Source organism: Piliocolobus tephrosceles, chromosome 3, assembly GCF_002776525.5.
Source record: "Piliocolobus tephrosceles isolate RC106 chromosome 3, ASM277652v3, whole genome shotgun sequence".
NCBI lineage: Eukaryota > Metazoa > Chordata > Mammalia > Primates > Cercopithecidae > Piliocolobus > Piliocolobus tephrosceles.
This window is the reverse complement of record NC_045436.1, coordinates 78,374,575-78,400,520: the sequence shown is the minus strand read 5'-3', so window position 1 is coordinate 78,400,520 and position 25,946 is coordinate 78,374,575. Positions and strand designations below refer to the sequence as shown.

At 42.4% G+C, this 25,946-nt stretch overlaps 1 protein-coding gene and 1 long non-coding RNA gene across 4 annotated transcripts in view; one reads left to right on the top strand and one right to left on the bottom strand.

Moving 5' to 3' along the window:
- Positions 1–3,205: 3,205 nt before the first annotated feature.
- On the bottom strand, positions 3,206–8,832 carry LOC111525503. The gene is made up of 3 exons (XR_002726124.1): positions 8,710–8,832; positions 6,816–6,944; positions 3,206–4,761 (listed from the first exon to the last, which is right to left on the bottom strand). It is a non-coding gene; the product is annotated as an uncharacterized LOC111525503 (long non-coding RNA).
- A 247-nt stretch (positions 8,833–9,079) lies between these two features.
- Positions 9,080–25,946, top strand: part of TSPAN5 (tetraspanin 5) — a 178,726-nt gene continuing 161,859 nt past the window's right edge. For 2 of the 3 annotated variants that reach the window (XM_023190939.1, XM_023190938.2), the window contains exon 1: positions 9,080–9,588. In XM_023190939.1, the coding sequence (XP_023046707.1) occupies positions 9,508–9,588 (81 nt within the window). In that variant the 5' untranslated portion in view covers positions 9,080–9,507. The remainder of the gene's footprint in view (positions 9,589–25,946) is intronic. The other variant, XM_026455032.1, reaches the window with a different exon arrangement.

Here is a 25,946-nt window from a genome sequence, read left to right as displayed (position 1 = left end):
TGCTTAATTCTGCAAGATACTTAGATTTTGGTGACAGATGGAAGGGTGGAGTTTGTGGACTGGGGAATGGCATTCTGAAATTGTTTAGAGGTAGGAATGTAAGGGAACATGCAAGTACTTTTGCCTTACAAGAATGAAACAGGCCAGGCATGGTGGCTCACACCTGTAATCCCAGCACTTTGGGAGGCCAAGGTGGGTGGATTACCTGAGGTCAGGAGTTCGAGACCAGCCTGGTCAACATGGTGAAACCCCATCTCTACTAAAAATACAAAATTAGCCGGGTATGGTGGCACAGACCTGTAATCCCAGGACTTGGGAGGCTGAGACAGGAGAATTGCTTGAGCCCAGAAGGTGGAGGCTGCAGTGCCCTTGATCAGGTGGCTGGCAGACTACATCAGGCTGCTGCTGAAGTCACAAGAGTATACGCATGCATTAACAGCTATGGACAAGGCCCACAGGCCTGTTGTTTGCCTACCCTTGCAGGGTGGCCAACCAACAGCACACCATCGGGGCACTGCAACACTTACGTGCTCTGTATCGTTGCCCTCTGTCCATAGAGAGTGATAGGGGAACACATTTCACTGGACAACAGGTACAACAATGGGCACAACAAATGGACATAAAGTAAGGATTTCATGTGCCATACAAACCACAAGCTGTGGGTATGATTGAGTAATATAATGGGCTGTTGAAGAATGGGTTACACTTGTATGTTGTACCACCGTCTTTGCAGGGCTGGAGTTCCAGGCTGGACCTGGTGCTCCAAACCTTGAATGAATGGCCATGGAAAGGTGGCCCAGCCCTGGTGGAGGTTTTGTTACACTAAGCCACCACCCCCATTCAGTTGCAGATATATACCAAGGATGACCTCCTCCAACCAGGTATGGGGATGAAAGGTAACCTGTTGTTGCCTGCCCCAACACCCCTGAAGGCAGGGGAACAGAAACTCTGGCTGTGGCCGTGGACCCTCCAAGCCCCCCGCTGCTGGTGGTTGGCTATCAGAGCTCCCTGGGGGGAGTGCCTACAGTATGACTCACATGTCACTCCTCGGGTGTTCAATACATGGCCCCTACAGTTGACTGTTCATAGGGGAACAGTCAGGGAAGGAACCCTCCTCTGGGGGACATATGTGTATCTGGCCTATTATGAGCTCCCCTGTGACTTTGGTACAGATACAGGACTCAAAGGAACCATGGGGAGTTGAGAAGGTGTAGTACCATCACCCAGGGCAAAAGCCCTTGGTGGCTGCATTGTTATCCAGGGATGAAAGGTTAGCCTGTATTTTGCCTGAGGGATATGATTTACCTCTGTTAGTATCTGTACCTGCTCTGTCATTTCAACTGTAGGTTAACATGCTCTAACTGCATTTGAACTGGACCCACACCTACGCTGAGGTGACCAATGTTTCCATCTGTTGGATCTGCACTGCCCTTCCATCAGCAGCTGCAGATGGCTTGCCTTGGCACATATATTCAGCATCTGCAGAGAACTGGACATGGCTGGAGACCTGGGGTCCCATGGCTGATGCCTGTAAGGCAACACGGCAAACTTTGGAAAAGGATGCTGTAAGACCCACAGCACGCCCACCCCCTGGCTGGCCTGTAGCATTTATGATGGGTGGGGCTGGCTAGTGGAGGAACATGTAGTACCCCAAGCTCAGGTGCTGTGGTACATAGAGCAACACTGGGGCAACACCCCTGTGGGATGCGAACCCATCATGGCCTGTGCAAACATAATACATGTCACCACACTGAAGGTATGATGGAACAAGCGGGCCCACCAAGGTTGGGCCCCAATGGCTTTTGTGTCCCCTGGGAGTTTATGGGTCTGTGGGGACACAGAGTAGCCTTGGCCTTACCTACCAGTGAACTGGACTGGACATTGTACCTGGGGGTGGCCTTACCTGCCACTGTTCTCCCCAAGTAGCCCAGATAGCCCGCATAACTGGGAGGTGCTATGCTCTCAGTTTGTGCAAGTGCAACGAGCCCTCTGGTGGTTCTACCTCTTGGCAATGACTATCCCTGGAGCGGGTGTCATAACTGTAGAAGCGGAAGTTACCACTCTAGCACAGCACACCACTTGGGCTCTGAATTACACTTGAGTGGCCCTCCTCCTGTTAACAGATAAAGTTGATCAGATCAGAAAGGTGGTATTGCAAGATCAAATGGCCTTAGACATAGACAATGCTGCCCATGGAGGCACCTGTGCCCTTTTAGGAACACAATGTTATACCTGTATCCCTGACAATTGGTAGAACATAACAGCAGCTCTGCAAGGGGTCTCATGGCAGATTAAGGCAGCCGAGAGCCTTACTGATGATCCCCTGCAGAGATGTTGGGCATCCCTAGGCTCTGGCCTACGTTGGGTCCTAATAGTCATAAGTGGCATAGCTGGGATCCTAGTAGTGAAGTGTTGCTCTCTGTATTGTTATGGGTTATGGATTCAGGGCTCTGCCCTATGGGCATGTGTTCCTGCCTGGAGGATGCCCTAGGCGTAGGGGGTGGAGTGTAAGAGAAATGGCTGTGCTTTAGTCAGGAGTAGGCTGAGGCAGCCTTCCGGCGCAGCATAACTCAGTGCGTTTGGAGCGCAGGCACATAGCTCCACAAATTATGTAACCAAGCCAAGAGAGGCACATTAGGTGATCACCATGTGAGCTCGTGCTGGGCTTGGAGCCACTATAAAAGGTACAATTACCCTGCCAATGCTATACATATGGCTTGCTCACACCCAAAGAGTAGGTAAAGCCGTGTCAAAACTGTCTGTAATTCCTTTAGTGTTTTTCCAGCTACCCACCACTTGCCCACTGATTCCCATTGGAACTCAGTTAGAACCTGGCAGCTAGCTTATGGGAACTCGGACCTCAGTTAGAACCTGACAGCTAGCTTATGGGACCAGAGGGAAGGCAGAAGAATCAGGAGGTTGCCCAAAGGTCTCAAGGGCAGCTTCAGGCTTGTCCAGGGGCTGCAAGAAATGAACTCCAGGTGTCTTTTGGTCTCTTTCTTTGCTCTGCTCAGTATCAGGAAGTAGGCTTCTAATTGGCTGAACTTGTGTCATGTGCTTGGCCCCTGGTAAGGTAACATCAGGGCCTAGTGCCTTGATCCACACAGGTCTAGCTATCTCCAAAGCAGTAGGAAGTTGAGGTGCTATTACCAGAAGAAGGTGAAATGGCAGAATTAAAAAAAAAAATCAATAACTGCTCTGTCATATTATGTGAAAGACAGAATTCATTTTATTGTACAAATGATTATAATTGATTTTTAAAAGTGAAACGACTGTGCTCTACATATGCTTGTTCAATCATATTTATGAGACAGATATGCCCTATTTTATGTTATTCCTGGGGATCTGAAAACAGGTCTTTAGTAGGTATGTGTGGGCACAGGGCAAGAGGGTCACAGTAGGTGGTAAATCCTGAGGACTCAGTTAATTGTTTTGTTAGAGAAATAGACCATTTAATTGCTCACTTTTCGACCAAGGAACAGAAGGTACAGTATTTAATTCATTAACTATAGCAAAAGTATAGTTTAATTTTATATCATAGCTAACTAAAAAGTATTTTAAGTTGACCTCATTTCATAAAGGATTTGAGGTGAGAAGACCTTTTGTTTTAATCAAGGTTCTTTGATTTGAAAATCTGAGATACTCACTTCAAAGTAGCTAAAGCCCAAATGGGATGTGACGAATGATTCCATCTAAAAATCTCATAGACCTCAAAGACAGAGTCCTCTTGAAATCCAGAAGCAAGCCTTTAGCAGGGATAGCAGCCTTTCATAGCACAAAATGCACAACCATACACGGCACCCAGGCTGTCAGACTCTGCTACTGTTTTTCTCTGTTTAGGTTTCCTTCCTTTTTCTGCAGAGATGAGGGAGAGTCTTGGCTTCCTCCTGGAAATGCGGGCCCACCCCCAGCTCTTGGGTAAACACTGCCTGCACTTCAGCCTAGGGCAGGGTTCCCTTTGTTATTGAGACAGACCCTCAGGTTGGCCCAGCCTGAATCTACTAGGACCCCATCAGCTGTGAAGTACAAACCTGGCTGGAGGTGGGACAGCACCTTGTGGTTGAGAAGGTCTGAGAAACGGGTGGGTGTGATCTGTCAGACACCCTAAAATGTTTCCCTGTATTGTTTGAGGCAGAAACAGCTGGAGAAGAAAGGGGGTGGGGAGTGCGGGGAATAGAAAAAACGTGGTACTGAGAGAAATGCAGAAATGCTGGTGGTGATTCAAGAGGAGGAAATCAATAAAGGCTTGGGGGAGAGCCTCAAAAGGTGTTTAAGTCAGGATACTTTCCGTTGTATGAAACGGAAAACCCCTGTCAGAGTATCTTAACCAAGAAATTTGTCTCATCTCACAGGAAGTCGTGAGGTAAGGCGACCTTCAAGGTTGGTTAAGTCAGCCATACAACAAAGGCTGGAAGGCCTCGGTTCTTTTCATCCTTCCAGTCTGCCATCCTTGGTGTGGTCTTCGTCATCAGGCTGTAGAGGATCCAGGCATCACATTCAAACCCAACCAAGTCCAAAGGCGAAAGAGACCATTTCTTAGATGCAAGGAAACCTCTAGCAGATTCTTCTCACGGCTTGTTGATCAGAATTGGGCCACCTGCCCATTCCTGAACCACACATTAGCGAGAGGAATGGGACTGCCAGGTGTGATGCAGAGGGCCAGTCTTCCCAGAGCATGTGGCTGCTTTAAGAGGGGGACACTGAACACAGCTGCTAGGGCTCGGAGAGGAAGGAGGGGTGGGGAGGCAACCAGCAGGGCGGCTACAGAGAAGCAAAAGAAAAACAGAGGAGCAGAGAGGCGGACAATGACAGAGCCCAAGAGGAGGGAGGCAGGAAGGTGGGTGGGAACCATAAAGCACAGGTGGAGACAGACAAGCTCGTAAAGTTTGGTGTCTTAGGTTAAAACACTGTTGTCATATCTTGCTCCTCAGCCAGGCAACTATTAGAAGAACACGCTTTACCTGTTTTCACTGCCACTTGAAGGGCTGATTAACTTGTCAGTAGTTAAATTTATTAAGCATTTTTCAACCTCAGAGTTATAAGGGAGGTGGCCTTAGCAGTACTCAGACAGAAAATTTCTCTCCTTTTCTTCTTAAAATAGATGAGCATTTATTGAGTTGTGAAGGAGTTGTGTGAAATAAATATGATTACTTACTTTCTTACATCTTTATGTATAATTTTATCTTCTTAATTGTAAAAGCAATATAACCACATTTAAACATTGCAAACCAGAAACATGAAAACAAAATCACCCACAGTCTTATAACTGTTATTATTTGGTAAAAACTCTTTTTTTTCATACAATTGCATACCATTTTGTAGATTGCTTTATTTTTCAAAACATGCATATCATATACATGTTACAAATTTCAAAAACAAACTAAAGGGATTATTTAAAAATAAAACAGGTCTCTTTCCCATCAATATCTTTAGTCCCCCAGTTTGCCCCCCATTTCCACCCTAACGTGCTGTTACCAGTTTATTTTGTTTCCTTCCATATATAGCATACCCATTAACAAGGAAATATGTGTATGGATATTCTTTTGCCAACAGACCTTATCTTTTCACAAAATGATAGCCTACTGTGTACACTGTTTTTGTTCCTTTTAAAATTTAACAAGATTACTGGAGATAATTCCATATATAGTGCCTTTAAAATTTAACATTATAATGTATTCATATATGCCACATCCTCTATAAGCAGTATCTTCAAGAGCTGTAAAAAGTATGAGCAAATGACTCATTCATTCCTTTAATAAATACTTATCAAGCACCTGCCATATCTGCAGAGCTCTGGTGATTCTAAGATTACCAAGAGTTAGGTCACACCCTAGAAGGAGTCACAGCAGATTGAGGAGACAGGTAGGTAAACAAGTTCTTACAGGCAGCCTTTAAGTGCCAGGATGGAAGAACACAGCTGGTATTGAGGGAATAAAGAAGGAGCCTCCCAGACAATGAACACAAGTAGTAAAGAGTAAGAGGAATCAGCTCACAGACAAGAAACAAGGAGAATGCCCCAGGCAGAAACTCCAAATGACATGTGCAGAGGCACAGAATGTGAAGAAACACTGTGGTCCAAGTAACTACAAGGAATTGGATATCACCCCTACTCTCTGATCTTTAATTTCTGGCCAAGTCTTCAATATAAATAATGCTATGATATACATCTTGCAGTATATAACTTTTTCCATCTGCTGGGGTATTTCTTTGGGTAGATTCCCAGAAGAGGGACTGCTGAGTCAAAATGTAGGAGCACTCTGACCTGCTGTAGACAGCCAAAATGCTTTCCAAATGGACATATTGTTTCATAAAGACACCAATAATATATGCGCTAACCAGTGCTCATTATTTTTGTATCTTTATTAGTTTTAATGTATACTTCTTCGATTACTAGATTAATTTCCCCATATATTATTTTGATTTCTTCTTATATGGTTTGTTTTCTGTTTATACTCAATCACTGTGATTCTAAATTTTACTTTAGCTCTATGACCCCTACTTACAATATAGATATTCAGGTTTTTATTTTTCATGTTTGCTGCCAATATTTTTTTCTGGTTTAGCTTACACTAAAAAAAGTTGGACACGTAGAAGTGTTTAAGATATTACCCAATCATATTCATTGATTATTTCCTTCTATTGCCTCTAAGTTGAAAAATACTTCTATTCAGAGGTTTGACAAATATTTTTTCTTCTGGTCTGCTTTAAAATATATTTAACTCCTTAATCCTCCTAGAACTTATTTTGGATATACGAAATTAGATAATTCAATTAGTTTTTCCACACCCCTCCAAATTACCAATTAGTTATCTTACCTTTCCCTTCTCCATTGATTTTTCTTTTTAAGACTTTATTTTCTTAGCAGTTTTAGTTTCACAGCAAAATTGAAAGAAGGACTGCATACTGTATGATTCCTTATATATGGCATTCCGGAAAAGACAAAACTACAGAGACAGAGACAGTAAACATCAGTGGTTGCCAGAGACTGGGGGGAAGAAGGGATGAATAGGTAGTATACAGAGGATTTTTAGGGCAGTGAAAATACTCTGTGATACTATAAGGGTGGGTACATGTTATTCTACATTTGTCCAACCCTATAGAATATACAGCCCCAAGAGTGGACCCTAATGTAAACTATGGACTTTAGGTGATAACGATCTGTCAACGTAGGTTCACTATTTGTAGCAAATGAGCTACTTTGGTTGGGTATGTTGACAATGGGGGAGGGTGTGGGGTGAGGTACATGGGATATCCACCGATTTTTATTTCAAAGGTAAATCCACTTAGAGATCAACTCAGTCATCAATTCCATCTAATTTCTGGTCCTTTTGAAATGTGTCACATCAGCTTAGGACAGACCTTTCTTCTGACTCATCCAGTATTCCTGCAGCGACTGTTCTATTTATATACAGAATTACAACATAGCTCCAACAGGCTTAGGTAAAGCTTGTCAGTGCCTTCCTGTTAACGAGGAAATCTGCTGCTGAAAGACCTTACTTTTAAAGTCTACCAGATTGGTGGTAGTATGGCCTGTGTTTTGAGTGGGTGGACAGCACTTTTGAGGGAGAGAGGATTATTTCATCCAAAAGGCTGAAGCCACTGTTATCCCGTGACATAGCTTCTGAGGTACTAAATGAGTAGGATCTCCTGGCCCTCCCATCTCTGTGGGTACCTGGTTCATACTTGTGACTTCAGTATAGCCTCAATCCTGCTGAAGCCCAGGACTATCTCTAAGTGTGGTTTATTGCAGGAAAAAGTAGCTTCTTGACTAGCCAAAACTTGACTGCCGGTTGTCAACTAGCCAGTTTTTGAGAAAAGTGAGAGGCTGTTACGTAGGGAAACCTTATAACTAGAGGCTCTCAAACTCAAGTATTTAAGTATCATCTGGGAGCGTTTTAGATTTCTGTGTCCAGGACCGAGTTGCACTGGGTGATGCTGGAAAAATTTTTTGATCTCACCTCCTTCTAGCCTTTTGAATCCTTAAAAATATTCCCATAGACATTTACACACAGTCCTGGCCGGTTCTTCTCTTTCCATGAAATACTGGTACCTGCTTTGCCAACACCTATGAAAATGCTCCAGGAGAAGGGCGAACAAGCAACTAATGAGCACATCTGCTCAGGTAGGGTTCCAAAACAATTTCCAGCCACCCGTTCTATTCTTCCCCAGAGTTCAAAAGCTTAATGGTTCGTGATCCAAAAACCCAGTTCAGATTCCCCAGAAGAGCTCCCTGGAATCCGTTGTGGATTCTTTCCTAGAGTTAGGAGGCAGGCAGGTTTCTTAGGCACTATTCTGTCGGGGTAGCGGGGAGCGTGCGCTGTCCGGGTTTGTGTGGTTCCAATAGACCCTAGGGCGAGGATCGTATCCGGGGCCAGGACTCCTTTGGGCCATCTCTTTTTCCTCGTCCCCATTTCTAGGATAAAACCCATTTCTCCGGTAGGTGGGGAGGCTGGGTTAGAGTCACACGGATTAAGGAAGCTTTTCTTTGCAACGTCCCATTCCTTCATCCTTTCCTCCCACTTCCCGTGGCTCTTTTCTCCACCTTCCCCAACTACCCCCTTTTCTATTCAGCGAAGTCCACGACTACTTTCCTTCCCTGTCCAGTGGCACCGCATCTTCTTTAGCCACAGAAGCCTGTTGTGGAGGAGCGGGCGCGAGTGTGGCTACCCCAGAAGGGATGTGGGGGGTGGCTCGCAGGTCCTCACTCACCCAGCCCTCTCCCCGAGGAGCGACCCTCTCGCCCGCGTCCCTTCAGAGCTGCGACCGCTCATCAATCCCGGTCACTCTGCCAGGCTGCTCCCCGGGCGCCCTTTCCTTCTCCCTCTCGCCGGCGGTCCTCCACCCTGCCACCCCCTACCTACTCCGCAGCGGCGCTCGGGGTCGGCGGTGCTGGAGGTTGGCCCGAGAAGGGGCGGGGATAAAGCGAGCGGTGGAAGGAGGCGGCTACGTGGTGCCACCGCCGCCCGGGAGCGCCCGACTCCGTGCGCGCGCGCGCCTAGCCAAGGCTTGGGAGGCGGGCGGAGCTGCGGGCGGCGAGGGCGGAGGAGCAGCCGGCCGGGCGGGCGGAGCGAGCGGCGGGCGGAGCGAGGGGTGGGAGGGCGCGCGCGAACGGGCGAGCAAGCAAGCGAGCGGCGTCTCAGCCAGCATCTGCAGCGGCCGCCTTTGCCCAAAGCCCAGGGACTAACCGACGGACAGACCGCTTGGCGCACGGACGCGGGCGCTTGCTTTGTGTTCGGGGCTAGCTTCGGCGAGGCTTGGGCTTGCAGCGCGCGGCTTCCCAGCTCGCTCGCGGCCACCCCGGCTCCGGCGGCCTCGGCGCGCGAGGGGCTGGAGGTGCGGGAGCCGCTCTGCGCCGGTCGGTCCCCGCGCGGCTGAGCCTGGGCCGCTAGCGCCGCGGCCCCGTGCGGCGTCCCTGAGCTCCTGCTCCCCGCTGGGCTGCTCCGAGCAACGGTGCTTCGGGGCTCCAAACTCGGGCTGCCGGGGCAAGTGTCTTCATGAACCCAGAGGATGTCCGGGAAGCACTACAAGGGTCCTGAAGTCAGTTGTTGCATCAAATACTTCATATTTGGCTTCAATGTCATATTTTGGGTAAGTTGGAGCGCTCCTGGGATTCCAACTATTGTGGCCGATCGATTCGCGACGATTTCCCCCACGTTGCTCGTTGCCTTTACTTTTCGCAGCCCCGCAGGCGCTTGTCGGAGCAGCGTAGAGGCATTCGCCTTCCGCCTTTCCAGCTTGCGCGTTGGAGAGAGAAACATTTAATCCTTTCGAGGAATGGGAAGAGGTAAAAAGAGAAACCGAGGCGGAAAGGGGGCACCGAGGCCTTCTGGTGGCTTTTTAAGGAACGAATAGCAGGGATGCAGATAAAAGAAAGGGTTCGGCAGTTTGAGAAATGAGCAACCGCAGGAATTGGATTTGCTCCGGGTGGGATATGGATGTTGGGCAGAGCGTGGTGTCATAATAGGGAAGGCTAATCGGGCGCAGCCGACCCTGAGGTCCACCTTCTAACAACGATCTGATTGGACGAGGGCTTGGCTCTGTGTTGCCGCGGCTGGTCTGTGCCATGCTCAGCGTGTATCTTCTTGCACCATCTCGGGCTTTGTGTAGGATGCAGATGCCGTGGTATATGGTTCTGTAATGTGCACGTAAATAACGTTTCCTGCACGCTCTCCTCTTTAGCTGGAAAGCGCTCCTTGTGCGTAATGGACTGGCCAGTGGGCGTGCGGGGTAGAGAGATTTATTTATATGTATATATCATTGTGAGGATAATAACAAGTCATCGTCAACATATATTTCAACGTGCTCGTGCCCCACGTCCTCATTTTTAAAGGAGTGACACAGAGCGGGCCGTTTTGGGGAAACCTTTGGAGAAGGAGAAGGTGTGCGAGGAGGTGTGCGAGGCATGTTTCATTGGGGAACCAAGAGAGCAAATGCTTTAACACAAGATTCAAATTATGCTCTGCTTGGGACTGCAATGTGTTGGGCACCTATTGTAATTAGGCTGGGACGCTTGCTCTTTTTGTTTGTTTTGATTCTTTTCTTTGATCTGGCAAACGTGTTCAGCAGCCAGACAAAAGAGTTCTCCAGGACAAGGGGAAAACGTTGGTTCGAAGACCATGTTATTTTTCTTCCCCTTCTCATCCCATCTCATCCTCTTCCTCAATGGGCACCCCCTTTTCCATGGAAAGTAAAGATGGTGGCTGTCTGGGTGGGGGATTATCTAAGTTGCTGTTCAGTGTGAAGTAAACAATGATCCAACAAGGATCGATAATTATCCACAGCAGTTTGAACACGGAATGTATTTATTTGGATTCTCCTTTAATTTGGGCTGTTTGCTGTACATATATACATCTGTGAGAATGGTTGTCAATACGGCTCTTCATATTCTTTTTTTTGTACCGCACTCTTTCCAGGTTATTTTATTTTCTGTTTTCCATAATAGTACCTTGCATTGGTCATGTGTGCTTTGTGATGGGGAAATGGAATGGATTGGAGACCACTTTCCGTGTCAGCATGTCATCTGTCTTCAGGACTAATAAAGATAATGAGGGGGTACATGAATGGATGTCATATCCGATCATTCCACAGGCAGTTTTTTGCCAGTGTTGTGCATGATTGCCGGGAGCAGTCACCCACCTCCTTGCAATTAAACACTGCTACATATACAGGAAGAAGAAATTATTTTCTTTCTTTACCCCTTCTCCATTTGTGAAAATGTTTTAAAGTGGTGGGTAGTCACGTTTTTGAATAAGATCATCTGATTTGACTGGAACTTGAAACTTTGTGACTTGGAGAGGCACGGACTACCAAACTGGTACTGATTCTTTTTGGAATAGTGAGTTCAGGCCTCTTGTTTCCACTTGAACATTTCTAAAAGTTGCACATTTTAGCTACCCAGCAACAAAAAGCACCCAGGGACTTTCTCTGCCGTTTCCTAGCAGGGGGTGGTAAGGAAGTAAAAGGATTTGGGCCTGCTTCCCTCATAGTTTGCTGTAATTTTGTAGAGTGCACAGAGACAAATTTAGCCCTTTCTATGGATTAGGTTGCAGCAAAACCCCTGGAATTGTAGAGAGCTTCAAAGAATTGCAGAGTGCTTGCATGGAGAAGTTCAGAAAAGAGCCACATCTTTTCTGATTGTGAAGGTCTTCATAAGTGGGTGGGTGAGTATGGGAAGCCTGAAAGGAGACCTAGGCTATGGGATTAAACCAGCTGCCCCAGGCAGAACTGTTAAGTGGGTATCTTCGTTATGAGGGCCGTTCACTTAGCCTGTCTCTTGCCTTCCCTTCCTCTCCTCTCTGTGCCCAAAGCCTTTCTCTCAGATACTCCCTCATACCTTTCCTGTCCTGCTGTCTGCTCCAAAATTACCCCATATTTAAATTTCCTGCTTTTTAGTACCATGATCTCTAGTGATGATCAACAGAAAGGCAACCATATGGTTTTGGTTAAAGTAATTCAGACTAAGATGTTAGTGACTGAAAAGCTGGGGTCAGTAGCTTGGCAGCTTGCTTCTGAAAAGTTACACACTTCTGCTCTCTACAGAGTCACCAACCTGTCTGTGATTGCCAAAAACAGCAGACTCGGTGCTACTCCAATACAATTATGAAGAAGAGATTGCCAACAGCATGGTTTCCTAATTATTCATTTTCACACTGAACTGCTAGACTACATTTGACATACACTGGTGACATTTACAGGTATAGTTCTGGTAAAATAAAATTGAACATATGGTGGCACCAGCACCAAGAGCTTGGTTCTTTTTCTGATCAACAATTTGGCTCTTTGTTAGTTAACTGCCTGGGCCTCAGTTTCTCAGCTGTTAAATTAAAGGAACTGGACAAGTTATAACGTTCTTTCTAGTTCTTACACAGAGTGAGTTTCTTGAGTTTCAGTATGCTGGAGAAGAAAAATCTAGTTTGGCCACTAATATATAACCGAAGTAGTATATACTAGGACATTTGATAAATTATAGACATTTTCTGTTAGGGAGACCTGTCTGAAGACTAGTTTTATTGCTTTCATTTCTTCCTCAAAGATCCTTTCATTAAAAAAAGAAAAGAAAAGAAAAAAAAAAAAAAACAAGGCTGGGCATAGTGGCTCACGCCTGTAATCCCAGCACTTTGGGAGGCTGAGGCGGATGGATCACAAGGTCAGGAAATCAAGACCATCTTGGCCAACATGGTGAAACCTCGTCCCTATGAAAATACAAAAAATTAGCCGGGCATAGTGGTGGGTGCCTGTAGTCCCAGCTACTCGGGAGGCTGAGGCAGGGGAATCACTTGAACCCGGGAGGTGGAGACTGCAGTGAGCCAAGATCGCGCCACTGTACTCCAGCCTGGCAACAGAGCAAGGCTCCGTCTCAAAAAAACAAAACAAAAAAACTTTCACTAATTTCTTCTTGGCTTATTCAGTTCCTGGTATAGTATCCGTGCTTTTCTCTCCCCACTGTGACTCTCAGATGTAGTCCTGGGAGTCGTTAAATATATTTTTATTTTTAAAATTACAGCTTCATGTATAAAATCTGAATCCTTTTATATAACAGTTGTAATGATATTCTGAGTAACAAAGTCAACATCTTGTACAGATTCCTTTCTCATTAGTTATCACAGGGTGGTGGGGGAAAAACTTGTTTTCTCTGTTGTATGTTGGAACAACTCAAGACAGAAGGGGATTGATTTTATTGAGGGTGTCACCATACTGGGACATTTGTCAGAAAACCCTGAGACTACTTTGGGTTTAGGGGAGGGAGGAGAAAGAGGGTTTTGTTTTAAAGTCATTTCTTTTGGGTACTGAACCCCACATCCCATCACTCATCATTAATAGATACTTTGCCCTTTTGGATTCTGGCTTTTGACTGTTTTGGATTCTGGATACTTAACTGTTCTAGGAAAGTAAATTGATCTCAATATTCTGGTTATGTGTTGCTACATAACCTCCAAGCTTAGTTATTTAATACACAGTTGTTTATTATTATAGCTCACAGTTCTGTGATTTGGCCAGGCTCATCTGGACAGTTCTCACTTGGAGTCTCATACAGTTGCAGTGAGATGTAGCTGGAGTTGGACTTATCTGAAGGCCCTGTGGGGCAGGATGCCCAAGATGGTATACTCATATGACTGGCAACTGATGCTTGCTGGGAGCTTAGCCAGAGTTGTTGCTGGAGCACCTACACATGGCTTCTTCCTGTCTCTAAGTCTTAAAGAAGCTTCCAGCCAGTTAAGGTTGCACTGAGAACTGTCAGTGCCACTTTTATCTATTCCACTGGTTAAAGCACTCATGCGGATTGCTCAATTTCAAAGGGTGAAGAATTAGAAGCCACCTTTTGATGGAGAAGTGTCAAGGTCACATTGCAGAAGGTCATGTAGGTTGTGGTCGTCTTTGAAAAATATAGTCTACTGTATTAAGGCACTGAGCCTTAATTTCTTGTTTATAAAGAAAAGATAACATTAATGGTGTTGTAGTTTCAAAGATTCAGTGAGATCGTGTTTTACTCAGCATAATATCTCAATATTTAACAAATGGTGAATATCATTATTGTTATTGTCTCCAGATTTTATACTGGTTCCATACAGGGCTATAGAACTTCTAGAATGCCTTAGTTTAGTACTTCGGCATCATTACTACTAGGTAATGATAATACCTTTAAGATTAGCTAAGAGGATGAGGCAAATGGATTCAATAGATTTTATAGTAACTTCTTAGGAAAAAACTTGATGGAAGCTGTGGAATGATTTGGGAGAACCAAGTCATTTTTCTATTTTCTTTGCTACAAAGGATTAGAAAAGCTTCAGATACTTGAGGCCAAATTTCTCTTTTGATATGCTTTCAGATATTACATTGTGTCTTTAAGTGCAGGTTTATTCAGGGTTGATGGCAGGATCTTGCCTCTAATTTGCTTCCACGGGGCTTAATTCAGAGAGGAGGGAGACTCAGGAAACTTTGGTGGGGCGGGGGGAGGGGGGGCGGGCATCAAGTAGGAAGCCTTATCTTATGATTCACTATAAATTGCAAGATGTTCTGGAATGATGATACATCAGCAGTTTATAAGTCATAATTTTTGTTTTAATTTGCTAGACATCTGTTAGCTTCGATAGCAACCATATGGGAATCTAAATTGCCTTTTGAATTACAGGGAGATGGTAGGAAGAAAGCTAAATATGGTTATGAAAGTGTCATATGGGAAAAGTGTAAGAAAGGTATAAAGTGGGGAAAGTAATTGAATATAGGCTTGCTTAGGCTGGCCACTCCCTCTGTGGGGCAGTATGAATGCACAGAAGCATTCTCACTTGATGATATACTCCACAGACTGAAATGAAGCCAAGTGGGGAGAAGTTGGAAAACCAAATAATGTTTCACCCACCATAAAATTGCCAAAATATTTCACTTATTTAGATGGGTCACTTTGTTTTAATGTCCACAGTAATAGGTAGTCCCTGGCAAAAGGTGAAAGCAATCTGCATTTTTAACAGAGGTTTTCACTAATGATGTTTTTCTTGTAAGCACCCCACAGAGTCTTCCAAGCATATTATATCTTTGTGACAGATGAAGAAATTGGAGTACAGAGATGTGGAGTAACTTTTGAAGTGTTGAAGAGCACGTCAAGGTTCAGTTTTAGAGTGTTAAGTCTCTTCCGTAATGATAGCCTCAGCTTTTTGGGTGGAGACTTATTTTAGAAGATGCTTGTTATTCTAAAATAAAACATCAAGTAAGTCATTTACATCTGTTCATAATCGAAAAGTGATAAAGTTTTTGCATATGCCACGATTACCACCACCCACAAGCACAAAAGAGTTAGGATGAAAATGTTCTTCAAGAATATGGTGGAATAATTGTAGCCTATTGAAAATTCATAAACGAAAATTGGAGTATTATAGACAGCATTCTTGAATCACGTGTTTTTTTCTGTGTGTAATACTGATGACTGTCTTAAAATTTCTAACTTCCAAATCATACTCTACTGGATTATAAGGGCTTCAAGTGTGCGGGCTGTCTCATTTTCATAAGCCCAGTTTCTTGCACATTGTCTGAAACACAGTAGATGTTGTAATAAACATTTGGGCCAGGCATGGTGGCTCACATCTGTAATCCCAACATTTTAGGAGGCTGAGGCTGGAGAATGACTTGCGCCCAGGAGTTTGAAACCAACCTGGGTAACATAGTGAGACCCTGTCTCTACAAAGAAAAAAAAAAAAGAAAACATTTAAAAATTAGTTGGGTGTGGTGATGCATGCCTGTAGTCCCAGCTACTTGGGAGGCTGAGGTGGGAGGATCACTTGAGCCTGGGAGGTTGAGGCTGCAACTGCACTCCAGGGTGACAGAACAAGACCCTGTCTCAAAAAAAAAAAAAAAAAAAAAAAGAAGGTATGTTGAAGGAAAGAATTATAAAATCATCAGAAAGTATGGAGGAATCATCTCCTGTAACTTCCTAGTCAGTGAAGCATTCTCCGTTGTATCCTGCCGACCCTTTCTAAGCATGGATCTGTTTTTGGACCACTTTAATTGTAGAGTTTCATCTGTTTTCAAACTAGATGTAATCTGTCTCCCCATAATTTCCATCCTCCTAATTTACTGTTCATTTTAAATTTTTATTTGGAAACATCAAACCTATAGGAAAATTGCAAGTGGTATAGAGAACTTGTTTTTAATCCTGTTTGAGAAAAAGTTGCCAGCATGTTGGCTATCACACAAACAGTTTAGTATGTATTTTCTGTAAACTGGACTGTTCTCCTAGATCACCACAGTGCAACCATGAAAGCCAGGAAATTACCAGTGATACATTAAACCATTTAATCCTTAGGCTTCATCTAAGTTTCCCAGTTGCTCCAGTAATGTTTTAAAGCAAAAGAATCCAGGTCAGAACCACACTTTGTATTTAGTTCCATCTTTTTAGTCTCTTTCAGTCCTTCAGTATCATGCTGTTGACACTTTTGACAATTATAAGCCAGTTATTTTGTAGAATGTCCCTCAGTTTGTGTTTGTGCCATTTCTACAAGCTTAGATTCAGGCTGTGCATCTTTGGTAGAAATTGTACAGAAATGGTGCTGCATTCTCATTGTACCCTATCAAGGTGGCATTGATTTCTGTTTGTGCCATTACTGATGATGGTCACTTGATCAAGGTGTTGTCTGCCAGGCAACACCTTGTTTGTAGTTTATAAATATTTTATGGCAAATTACATTGAAACTATGTAAATAGCTTATTCCTCATCAAATTTTCAATCTGTTATTATATCAGTAAGAACTTATGGTCTTCCTTTTTTCAGTGTGTTTTAATGTTACTCTCATCACTTACTTTATTTAAAATGGCCCTAGGTTTGGCCAGTGCAGTCTTTTCACATTGGCTCACGTGCTCTTTTAACTCCCATGAGTCTTTGAGCACCATCTTGCTCTCTGGCAGAATAAGATGTTCCAAACTCATTTTGTGATTTATCGGTGTCATCTTTTGTATCAGCCATTTCTCCAAGGAGCTTTTGAATGGAGAATGGAATTTAGAAGCCAAGATCTGGTTGCTTGGTGTGCTCATTGCTATTAGGGTGTTGCTACTCCATGTATGTGTATACACACGTACATCTGTATTTCTGTATCTATGTACTTTTAAAACCATGAGTTTATAGTCATACCTGAAATTCCTGTCTGAAACCACAGGGTTTACTTTTTCCTCTCCATATTTTATAAATGCTTTCTTTGACAGTGAGATTCCTGGTTCCCATTATTCTTAACAGTTTACTTATTTGGTAAATCTCCCCATATGTAACCAGTCTTCTGCAGCTGCCACCACCTTTCCTCCTGGGGCTGCCCTCCTCAGCTGTTACTGCTCTAGCATCCTGTGCCACCACCCCATCCCCATATGGATATCTTTCTCCCTGAGATACCCTGCTCGGGACTTCCACAGCATTCCTCTTCCTGCCTTTTTGTAAACAGAGGCCTACCGGATTGGACCTACCTAATGGCTTTGAATTTTCAGGAAGGAGAAGGTGAAGAGCATAGGCTACTCTTGAATGATATAAAATAAGACTTACCTTCCTTCCCGATGGTCCTTCATTATTTTAAAATAGCCATTATGTCATTCCTAAACATTCTATTTTCCACTTTAAAAGCTCCTAATTCCTCCTTGTGTTTACACTAATGATGTTTTTATTGTAAGCATCTCAAAGAGTCTTCCAAACATATTATATCTTTGTGACAGATGAAGAAATTGGAGTTCAGAGATGTGGAGTAACTTTTGAGGTGTCGAAGAGCATGTCAGGGTTTGGTTTTAGAGTGTTAGGTCTACATATGCTGTTTCCAGATTGTTCTTTGCCCTAGTCATGGTGCTCTGCCTGGGGTCCCATTTACACACACCTGTATTAATGCAGCAACCAGAATGAAACACGTTGTTCCCAGGCTTTTTAACCATCTGAAGAGCAGCAGGCTCTTGAACTCTCCCTTCAGTCCCTAGGCTGTGCTGTGTCTGGTGGCAGAAGCCTCTGCTACTGTCTGGATTTGACTTTGAGTAAGTTACTTTCACGGATTAGTTCCTCAGTTGCTCATCTAAAAAAACTGGGAAAATAATTTTCTGCAAAGTTGTTACCCAGTATTATGAGAGATCATGCATATCAAAGTGCTTCATAAAGGGTAAATCTCTAAATACAAATACTAGTTATTAACCCAGGCTAAACTGCACTTGCTTTTCCTGGCAGCCAAGGCACACTGTTGGCTTGGATTGACTTTTTAGTGAAATAAAACCTTCACTTTTTCAAGTGAACTCTATTAAACCATCCCCGTAAGCGATGTGCTAATCAGAAGCCCTAACCCTCCAGTTAATTATTTGAATTTAGATTTAGTTCTGTTTATTTCTCCCATTTAAATGTCTTTTTCTGGCCCATTGGATTTCACACCTGCTACCAGCAATCCTAGGCTTCCTTGAGGTGTATGTGAGTGGGTGGGTCTGTACTGGTGGGATGTGGACTGAGCAGTGCCTCTCTTTCCCCCAAGAAAAGCTTGGTTATTAGTTTGATATTTTGGGACACTAAGAAAGATTTTGCTTGCAAAAAGGGGTCCCACCACTTAAGAAAGAAAAGAACCAGTGTTCTAGCCTTTAGATGTTTTTGAGTCTTGATGGCCAAAGTACATTTAAAAAAAGAAATTACTGCTCGTGTGGGTTTTTATCTCTTGGAATTTCTTCATGCATGGGAAGTCCCTCTCATTAACTAGGGGCCACTTCTGTAGGATTAGTTGATATTTCACCCCTTTATGCCACAGCAGCCTGATTAGTAAGTTTGGAAATTAGTAAGTTAGGAAATTCTTCTCACTGGGAGATCTGGTTCAGTAGGTCCGTCCAGGATGGGGCCCTGGAATTTCTGTTAAGAAAAAAATCAAAACTTCCTGCAAGTCGTTGTGATGCCCAGCCTAGTTTGAGACGCTCTAGCTTATTTTTCTTGGGAAGATGTGGCCTGTCCTTCCCGTTGCTCCCTGGAGGGGATGTGTGGGGAGAGCTGGGCGTGGGTGGTGTAGAGCAGTGACCATTTCACCAGCACACGAAGCTACCGTTCTTTGCTTATGAGAAAAATAAGGTGACCTATTTTATCCCTCATGGAATTTTTTATTAATCCCAAAATGCCAGTTTATTTTTAAACCTGAAAGCCCTAAAAACAAAATGAGAAAAATCTCTTGAAAGAGAACCTCTAGTGCTGCAATTAGTATGCTAACAATTAGCATCATATGGGGCTAGAAACTAGCCATTTATTCGATAGGCACAGTGAAGAGCTAGACTTCTGGTTCCTTTGCCCTGCTTCTCCTGGACCACTCTGCGTGTGTCAATGCAGTTGAGCAGCTCTAACTACCGACACTTATCAAGAGCAGACCACCCCTCTCCTTCAAAAAAAATCAGCCTCCCCGTCCACTGTCGCTGTTCCTTTCAGCTTCCATTTTCCGGGGCTTTCTCGTTGGCCTCCAGCCCTGACTATGCTCATTTTGTGGAAGGGGAATTGGTTTCTGCGTCAAGGTCTGCATGACAGGCTCGTTGAATTCCCTCTGCTATAATGCTGTGGGGGGGACATTTCTTTTCCCATATCCAAACTTGCAGCACTGTCATGAAGACAGGTGACGGTAAAGCAAATGCAGAAGACCCAGACATGATATTTGCTAGTGTTCTTTTTTTTTTTCTTTTGAGATGGAGTCTCGCTCTGTCACCCAGGCTGGAGTGCAGTGGCGTCATCTCCGCTCACTGCAAACTCCGCCTCCCAGGTTCACGCTATTCTCCTGCCTCAGCCTCCTGAGTAGCTGGGACTACAGGCACCCACCACCACGCCCAGCTAATTTTTAAAATATTTTTAGTAGAGACGGGGTTTCACCGTGTTAGCCAGGATGGTCTCGATCTCCTGACCTCGTGATCTGCCCACCTCGGCCTCCCAAAGTGCTAGGATTACAGGCGTGAGCCACCGGTCCAGCCACCACCAGTGTTCTTTAGAAAGCTTAAGTGTGGAATATCTGGGTTATGTGTAGTGTTTTCCTGTTATTTTCTTAACTTTCTTTTTTTCCTTCACCCCCTTTAAAAGAAAGTTAGATCTTTGATTATGGCTGGGTTCCTAAAGTAGAAATCTTGAAAAACACAATTTTGAATAAAACCCTGTATTATTTCTCTGAGCTGTTTTACTGTGTCTAACACCACTCCTATTTAAAAACAGACAAACAAACAAACAAAAAACAAAAAAACAAAACAGAAAAGCCAGCCAAACAAAATCAAAGCAGAATGGTATACAAACCCTATGGTTAGCACTGTGATATTATCCATATGTACATAGAGGATTGTTAATTATGAATCACAAGGTATAATTTTTAAGTAATGTAATCACTAAGCCCAATTACAAAATGGTGTTTTTGTGGATGGCAAAACATCTACAAATGGCAAAACATTTTGGCTCTCTTCATTGGAAGGGAAAAGTGATATTCTATACCACTTCCAGCTACTATTTACTATTTTGATAGGTATTACAAGGCATAGGGCTCTTTTTACTTGTTGGAAAATTTTTCTAAATTACACTTGGCACTAAGGCTTGAATTTCTAAAAATCTGGAGGGAACAGCTGGTGCTCTAATAAATATTCAGGCCAGCTATTTTAATGCGTTGTACTCAATTAAGTAGTCCTAATAAAAGAGGAATACTTAAGCATTTCTCAAAGCATAATGTTGTGCTTCCAACAAAAATTTCCTCAACTGTTGATATTTCCCCCCAAGCAGCCTTAAAATTTAATTCTACCAAGTAAGTAGTCTAATCACTGATGATGCATTTAATGCCAAAATTAGTTCTGTTTTAAGGTATAGTTGTATCAATATGGCCCAGCCTTTTAACTGGAGACTCCATAGGTCACTGACCTTTTAGAAGAATTCTTCGTGTGGTTCAGTATGAGAGAGTATTGAAAGATTCATCCTAACTTGGGCATTCTGGTACCCTTGTGGTGGGAGGACAGAAAGTCTGCTGTTAAGGAGTTTAGACTTTGAGTGTGTCTGGATTTTTACCCAGCTACGTTCCCAGGCTTGTGACCTTAGACGTTACTTGCCCACCTTGCAGTTAAGTCTCCCCTTCATCTGCAAAATGGCACGTGTAGTAGTATTAATATTATTAATAGTAGTATTAAGATAACGTCTATCTTGGAATCATGAGGATTTGAGGAGTTAATGTGTGTAAACTGCTTGGAATAGTCAATAGGTATTAGCAATTATTATACTGTTTTCCTCATAATTTCTTTTGGTTGTTTTCCCTTCTTTCAGAATCATTAAAATAATCTTCCATTGTAACATATATTTTTTGTTCTCTGTAATATTCTGCCTACATAAGCGCATTCTCAAAATAACTAAAAGGAAAAAAAGATCTAACCAATGTTCACAGTGTTCTTTTCATTGTAATGAGTGGCACGCAGTTCTTATCATGGATACCAGACCATGAATTCGCATCTATTGTTTGTTGTTAATTTTCCCTTTTTTCTTTACCCAGTTACATTCACTATTTTCTTTGCAAAACCAAAGTGTCTCCTATTAGTATTTTGTACTGGGAAAACTTTTGAGTTTCTGATGGATAGCTGTGGTGTTAGGCCCAACACCTGGGTGGGGTAGGGAGGATAGAAACCCTTTATCAACATCTGTTAAATCTGGGCATTCTGGAACTATCTAGATGGGCTGTAACGAAGTGTCTTTAGTTCTTTATGGTATCATAAATCCTGCATATTTGGATTTTTTTTTTTTTTTACTCTGTATTTCAGACAAATTCTTTAGATTATGGAGGTGAAACTTGAGTCAGTGATCCAGATAACTTGGGTTTTCCCCTTATGTGTCCCTCCAGCTGATGCAGAGCTAGGATTTTGGATTGAACTACGTGGATCATTGACTAATCATCTTGGTGAATGAGAGACTCACCGGCTTCTCCTCTGGGGCATAATGAGATGGAATGAGAGCTTGTGCTTTTTTTGCCGCCTGTACTATCCCCGATACAGAAGATGCAGGCTGAAACATTTATATGGAAGTTTCATCTTCCATATAACTGGGCTCAGCATTGAGAGGAACGCCAGGGCATGCTAAATTAGTAGGTGCAGGGAGCCTTGTCACTCATTCCCATGCAGGAGGCATGTTGGAAACCCCAGCCCTTCAAGGGTAAGCGGGGGATAAAGGGAGAAGTCTAAGTAGAATTTTTACTATAGTTTTTATTAGTAAAAAAGAATGATGTATGTAGCACAGTAGGAACAGAAGCATCTTTAAAGTCATCTCTAGCTTACCAGAAACACCCCTACAACTGCTGGTTTAGATTCATTAATCAACCTCACAGTCCTCAGATGGGTTGTGACTCCCTGTTGCGTAAACACCAACCATGTTACGTCCTGGTCCTCCTGACCTCCACTAGCTGATTTCAGCGAGTATCAGGACTTAGGTCGCCACCTGATGATCTAAAGCAACAAGTCCAAAAGTTCAGCCATTTGTAAACTACCTGCATGGTTTTGGACAAACTCTTGTGTCACCCCATAGTTTCTCAGATTTTATTATGCGTATAAGTAGCATGGGATATGTTGTTCAAATGCGGATTCTGGTTCAGTAGGAGTGAGAGGGGCCAAAGATCCAGTATCTTTAACAAATGCCCAGGTGATGCTGATGGCTCTGGCCCACTGATCTCACTTTGAATTGCAAAGATATAGTCCATCTGAAACAGTCTTTTCTTTTAAATTGACTCTGATTTTAAATCTTAAATACATATATTCAAAAAGGAACGTAAAAAGTATCACTATTCAAATGCATATAATGACAATAATATGACTTATTAACTTCTAGGTAGCTATTGGTGCCTGCTGGTAAGCCTGAGTCAGAGGCCTCTTTTCTTTTGTTATAGTAGTGGTTAACAAGTGTACCAAGTGTTCGACATTCTGGCTTCAAATGGAGACTTTCTCCTTAACTAGTCCAGAGGATTAAAAGATAATTGAAAAGCAATGACTTTATATTGAAGGATATTTAATGCCACCTTCTAAAACTGTCTCTTCTGGTACCCCAAGTCACTAGGGAATCTCACTTTGGGGAACACTTGTGTTTGAGTAATTTGCAGCAAGGCGTGCATTTATCAACTGAAACCTATTAGTGAGATGGATGGATCCCTAGAGGTAAAATTGTTGGGGAATGTGTTTAAATGTTTGCATACTCCGTGTTCTGTTTTCTGTTGGGAGTGTGGGAGAGAAGAGGGGCATCCCCCATTTCTGAAAAGCTGCTAACTCGAGGCCCAGTGAGTAGTTACATCTTAGGTATGAGAAAGAAAATGCTTTGGGAGATTGTATCTTAGGCTAGCAGGAAGTCAATTTTAAATGCTTAGGAACTGTATCTCAGTGGGCTTCCTCCTCTCCTTTTCCAAGTTGCTATAGGTATTGCTTATGGTCAGCTTTGGAATGAGTCTATTTTTTAATGCATTTTTAAAATAGGGTGCTTTTTATTGCAAAAACAATACGGCAACATCAATATTGCTTTTTTAAAGGAAATTTACCACAATGTTTCCTTTCGGTTCAACCGTGTTAAAAGTGGAAACTCTTCGTCAAGTGCTCCGAGAACAGTGAACAAATACTTTAAAATGAAAAAAATATTTTAGAGTTTCAGTTGTATTCTCCTATGAGGACTTGAATTTAGCAAACCTTAGTTAATTAACTGGTGAAAGGAAAAATGTTCTGTTACATTAGTGACTTTTAAGCATTTCTTCTGACTTTACCAGCCTTTCCCCCTTAGGACAACATTTAAAATAAGTGTTTTCAATATACAGAGCAAATACCTTGTGAATAAACATCAATTTCACACAACCAGAAAAAAAAATAAATCGATAAATCTCCTTTAGGCATTTGAAACACTATACTTTTAAAGGGAGGAGTTATAATTCAGTAACAGGAAAACTAAGCCCGAAGAAACCAGGCTGTTAGTTTTAGATGTTTTTCAGCATGACCTTATAGAGGCAGAAGACTGGGACTGGGAACTTGCTGAGGACCTGTTTCGTTATTGGTGCCCTACTTATCCAAGGATGGGCAACAGCTGCCCACAGGGCAGCTCCTGTGAGAAAGCGTACTCTGTTTTTGTTTTTATCTCATAACTGGAATCCTAGCGAAAATAGTGTTTTCTTTGGTACCAAGTTCTTTTGGCTTCGTCTATTGGGTTTTGGAAGAATAAATTGAATGAAGAGCTATCTAGATGATACAACTGTATGTGGCATTTTCATATCTTTTCCTGACCCTGCAGGATTAATAATCCCTAATATTCTCACTATATGCTTTGAGAGTTTTGCTGTCCAGCGAAGATTTGAAACAATTGCACACAAATTTGAAAATGGTGTTTTACTTGTCATTTTTAAAGATACAGAATCATTATTTTAGAAGTGAAGGGATAGGAGTCTCAAAACAAATTGAAATCTATTTTGTGAAATACATACATATGTATTCCACTTAAATATTGATATAGTTGGTTTTCGAAATATATATTATCAGTATATATCCTTGATGCTTATTAAATACTGGTCTTTGTCCTTGGACTTTTTAAAAAATAGTATAGTCATGTATCACTTAACAACAGGGATATGGTCTGAGAAATGAGTCATTATGAGATTTCATCATTGTGCAAACATCGTAGAGTATACAACACAAACATACACTACACACCTAGGCTGTATGGCGTAGCTTGTTGCTCCTGGACCACAGACTTGTATAGCATGTTATGGTAATGAATACTGTAGGCAATTACAACATGATGGTATTTGTGTATCTAAACACAACAGAAGGTACAGTAAAAATATAAAGGATAAAAAAACGGTACACCAATGTAGGGCACTTCATGAATGGAGTTTGCAGGACTGGAAGTTGCTCTGGGTGAGTCAGTGCGTTGGTGAGTGAAAGGGAAGGCCTAGAACATTACTGTACACAAATGCAGACTTCATTAACACTATACTTAGGCTACATTAAATTTACAAAAAATGTCTTTCTTCAATAATTAACGTCAGCTTACTGTCACATTTTCTTTTATTAACCTTTTTTTTTAGCTTTTTTACTCTTTTGTAATAACACTTAGCTTAACACATTGTACAGCTGTACAGAAAGATTTTCTTTATATCCTTAGTCTATCAGCCTTTTTTTTTTAAAAATTATTTTTTATTTTTAAAACTTTTTTGTTAAAAACGAAGACAAAAACACACACATTAACCTAGACCTACACAGGATCAAGATCATTGAGACATCACTAGACAATAAGAATTTTTCGGTTCCATTAGAATCCTGTGGGACCACAGTTGTTCCATCATTGATTAAAATGTCATTATGTAGTGTGGGACTGTAAATATGCACTCTCTGGAGGAAAAAAACAAGAGAAACTACCTAAATGACTATATCACCTCTAAATATTTTCATTCATAAGAGACTAAAATTTCCTTACCATAGTATACTATATATATGCAAACTAAATGAAAGTTGTTTTAAAGTTAAAAGCTAGAGATCTGTTTTAGAATCTAACACATAAGCAGAAAAAAAAATTTTTTGTGGTTATTAGTTGGAAGCTAGAAAAGCAACTCTTTGAACTATGAAATTACTAAGTCTTAGCTAGAGACCCCAACAAATCATTAATTATTGCTAAGAATCTTTTAAAATCCAGTTTTAAAGTTTAAATGTTGTTTCTGTGGAATTTTTTCCCTCACCTGCCCCCTTCTTTCTGTGATTCTAATTACAAATTGAGAAGACAGAGCTTTTTACCTTTAGGGAAGCTAAATTTCTTTCTTGCTCTAAAAAGGTTGACCTGCTGGTAAAGAACAGAAGGTTGGACTTCTTTTGAGCAGGAATAGCTGTGCAAATGCTTATTTCATTGTTCTTTGGCCAATCTTTTTAGCACCCAAGTATTAAAACTATGCTTTAATTGATCTTTTGCAGCCCTGATTGTATAATCTTAGGACTTACATGTCGAAAGAGACCTTACAAATTAT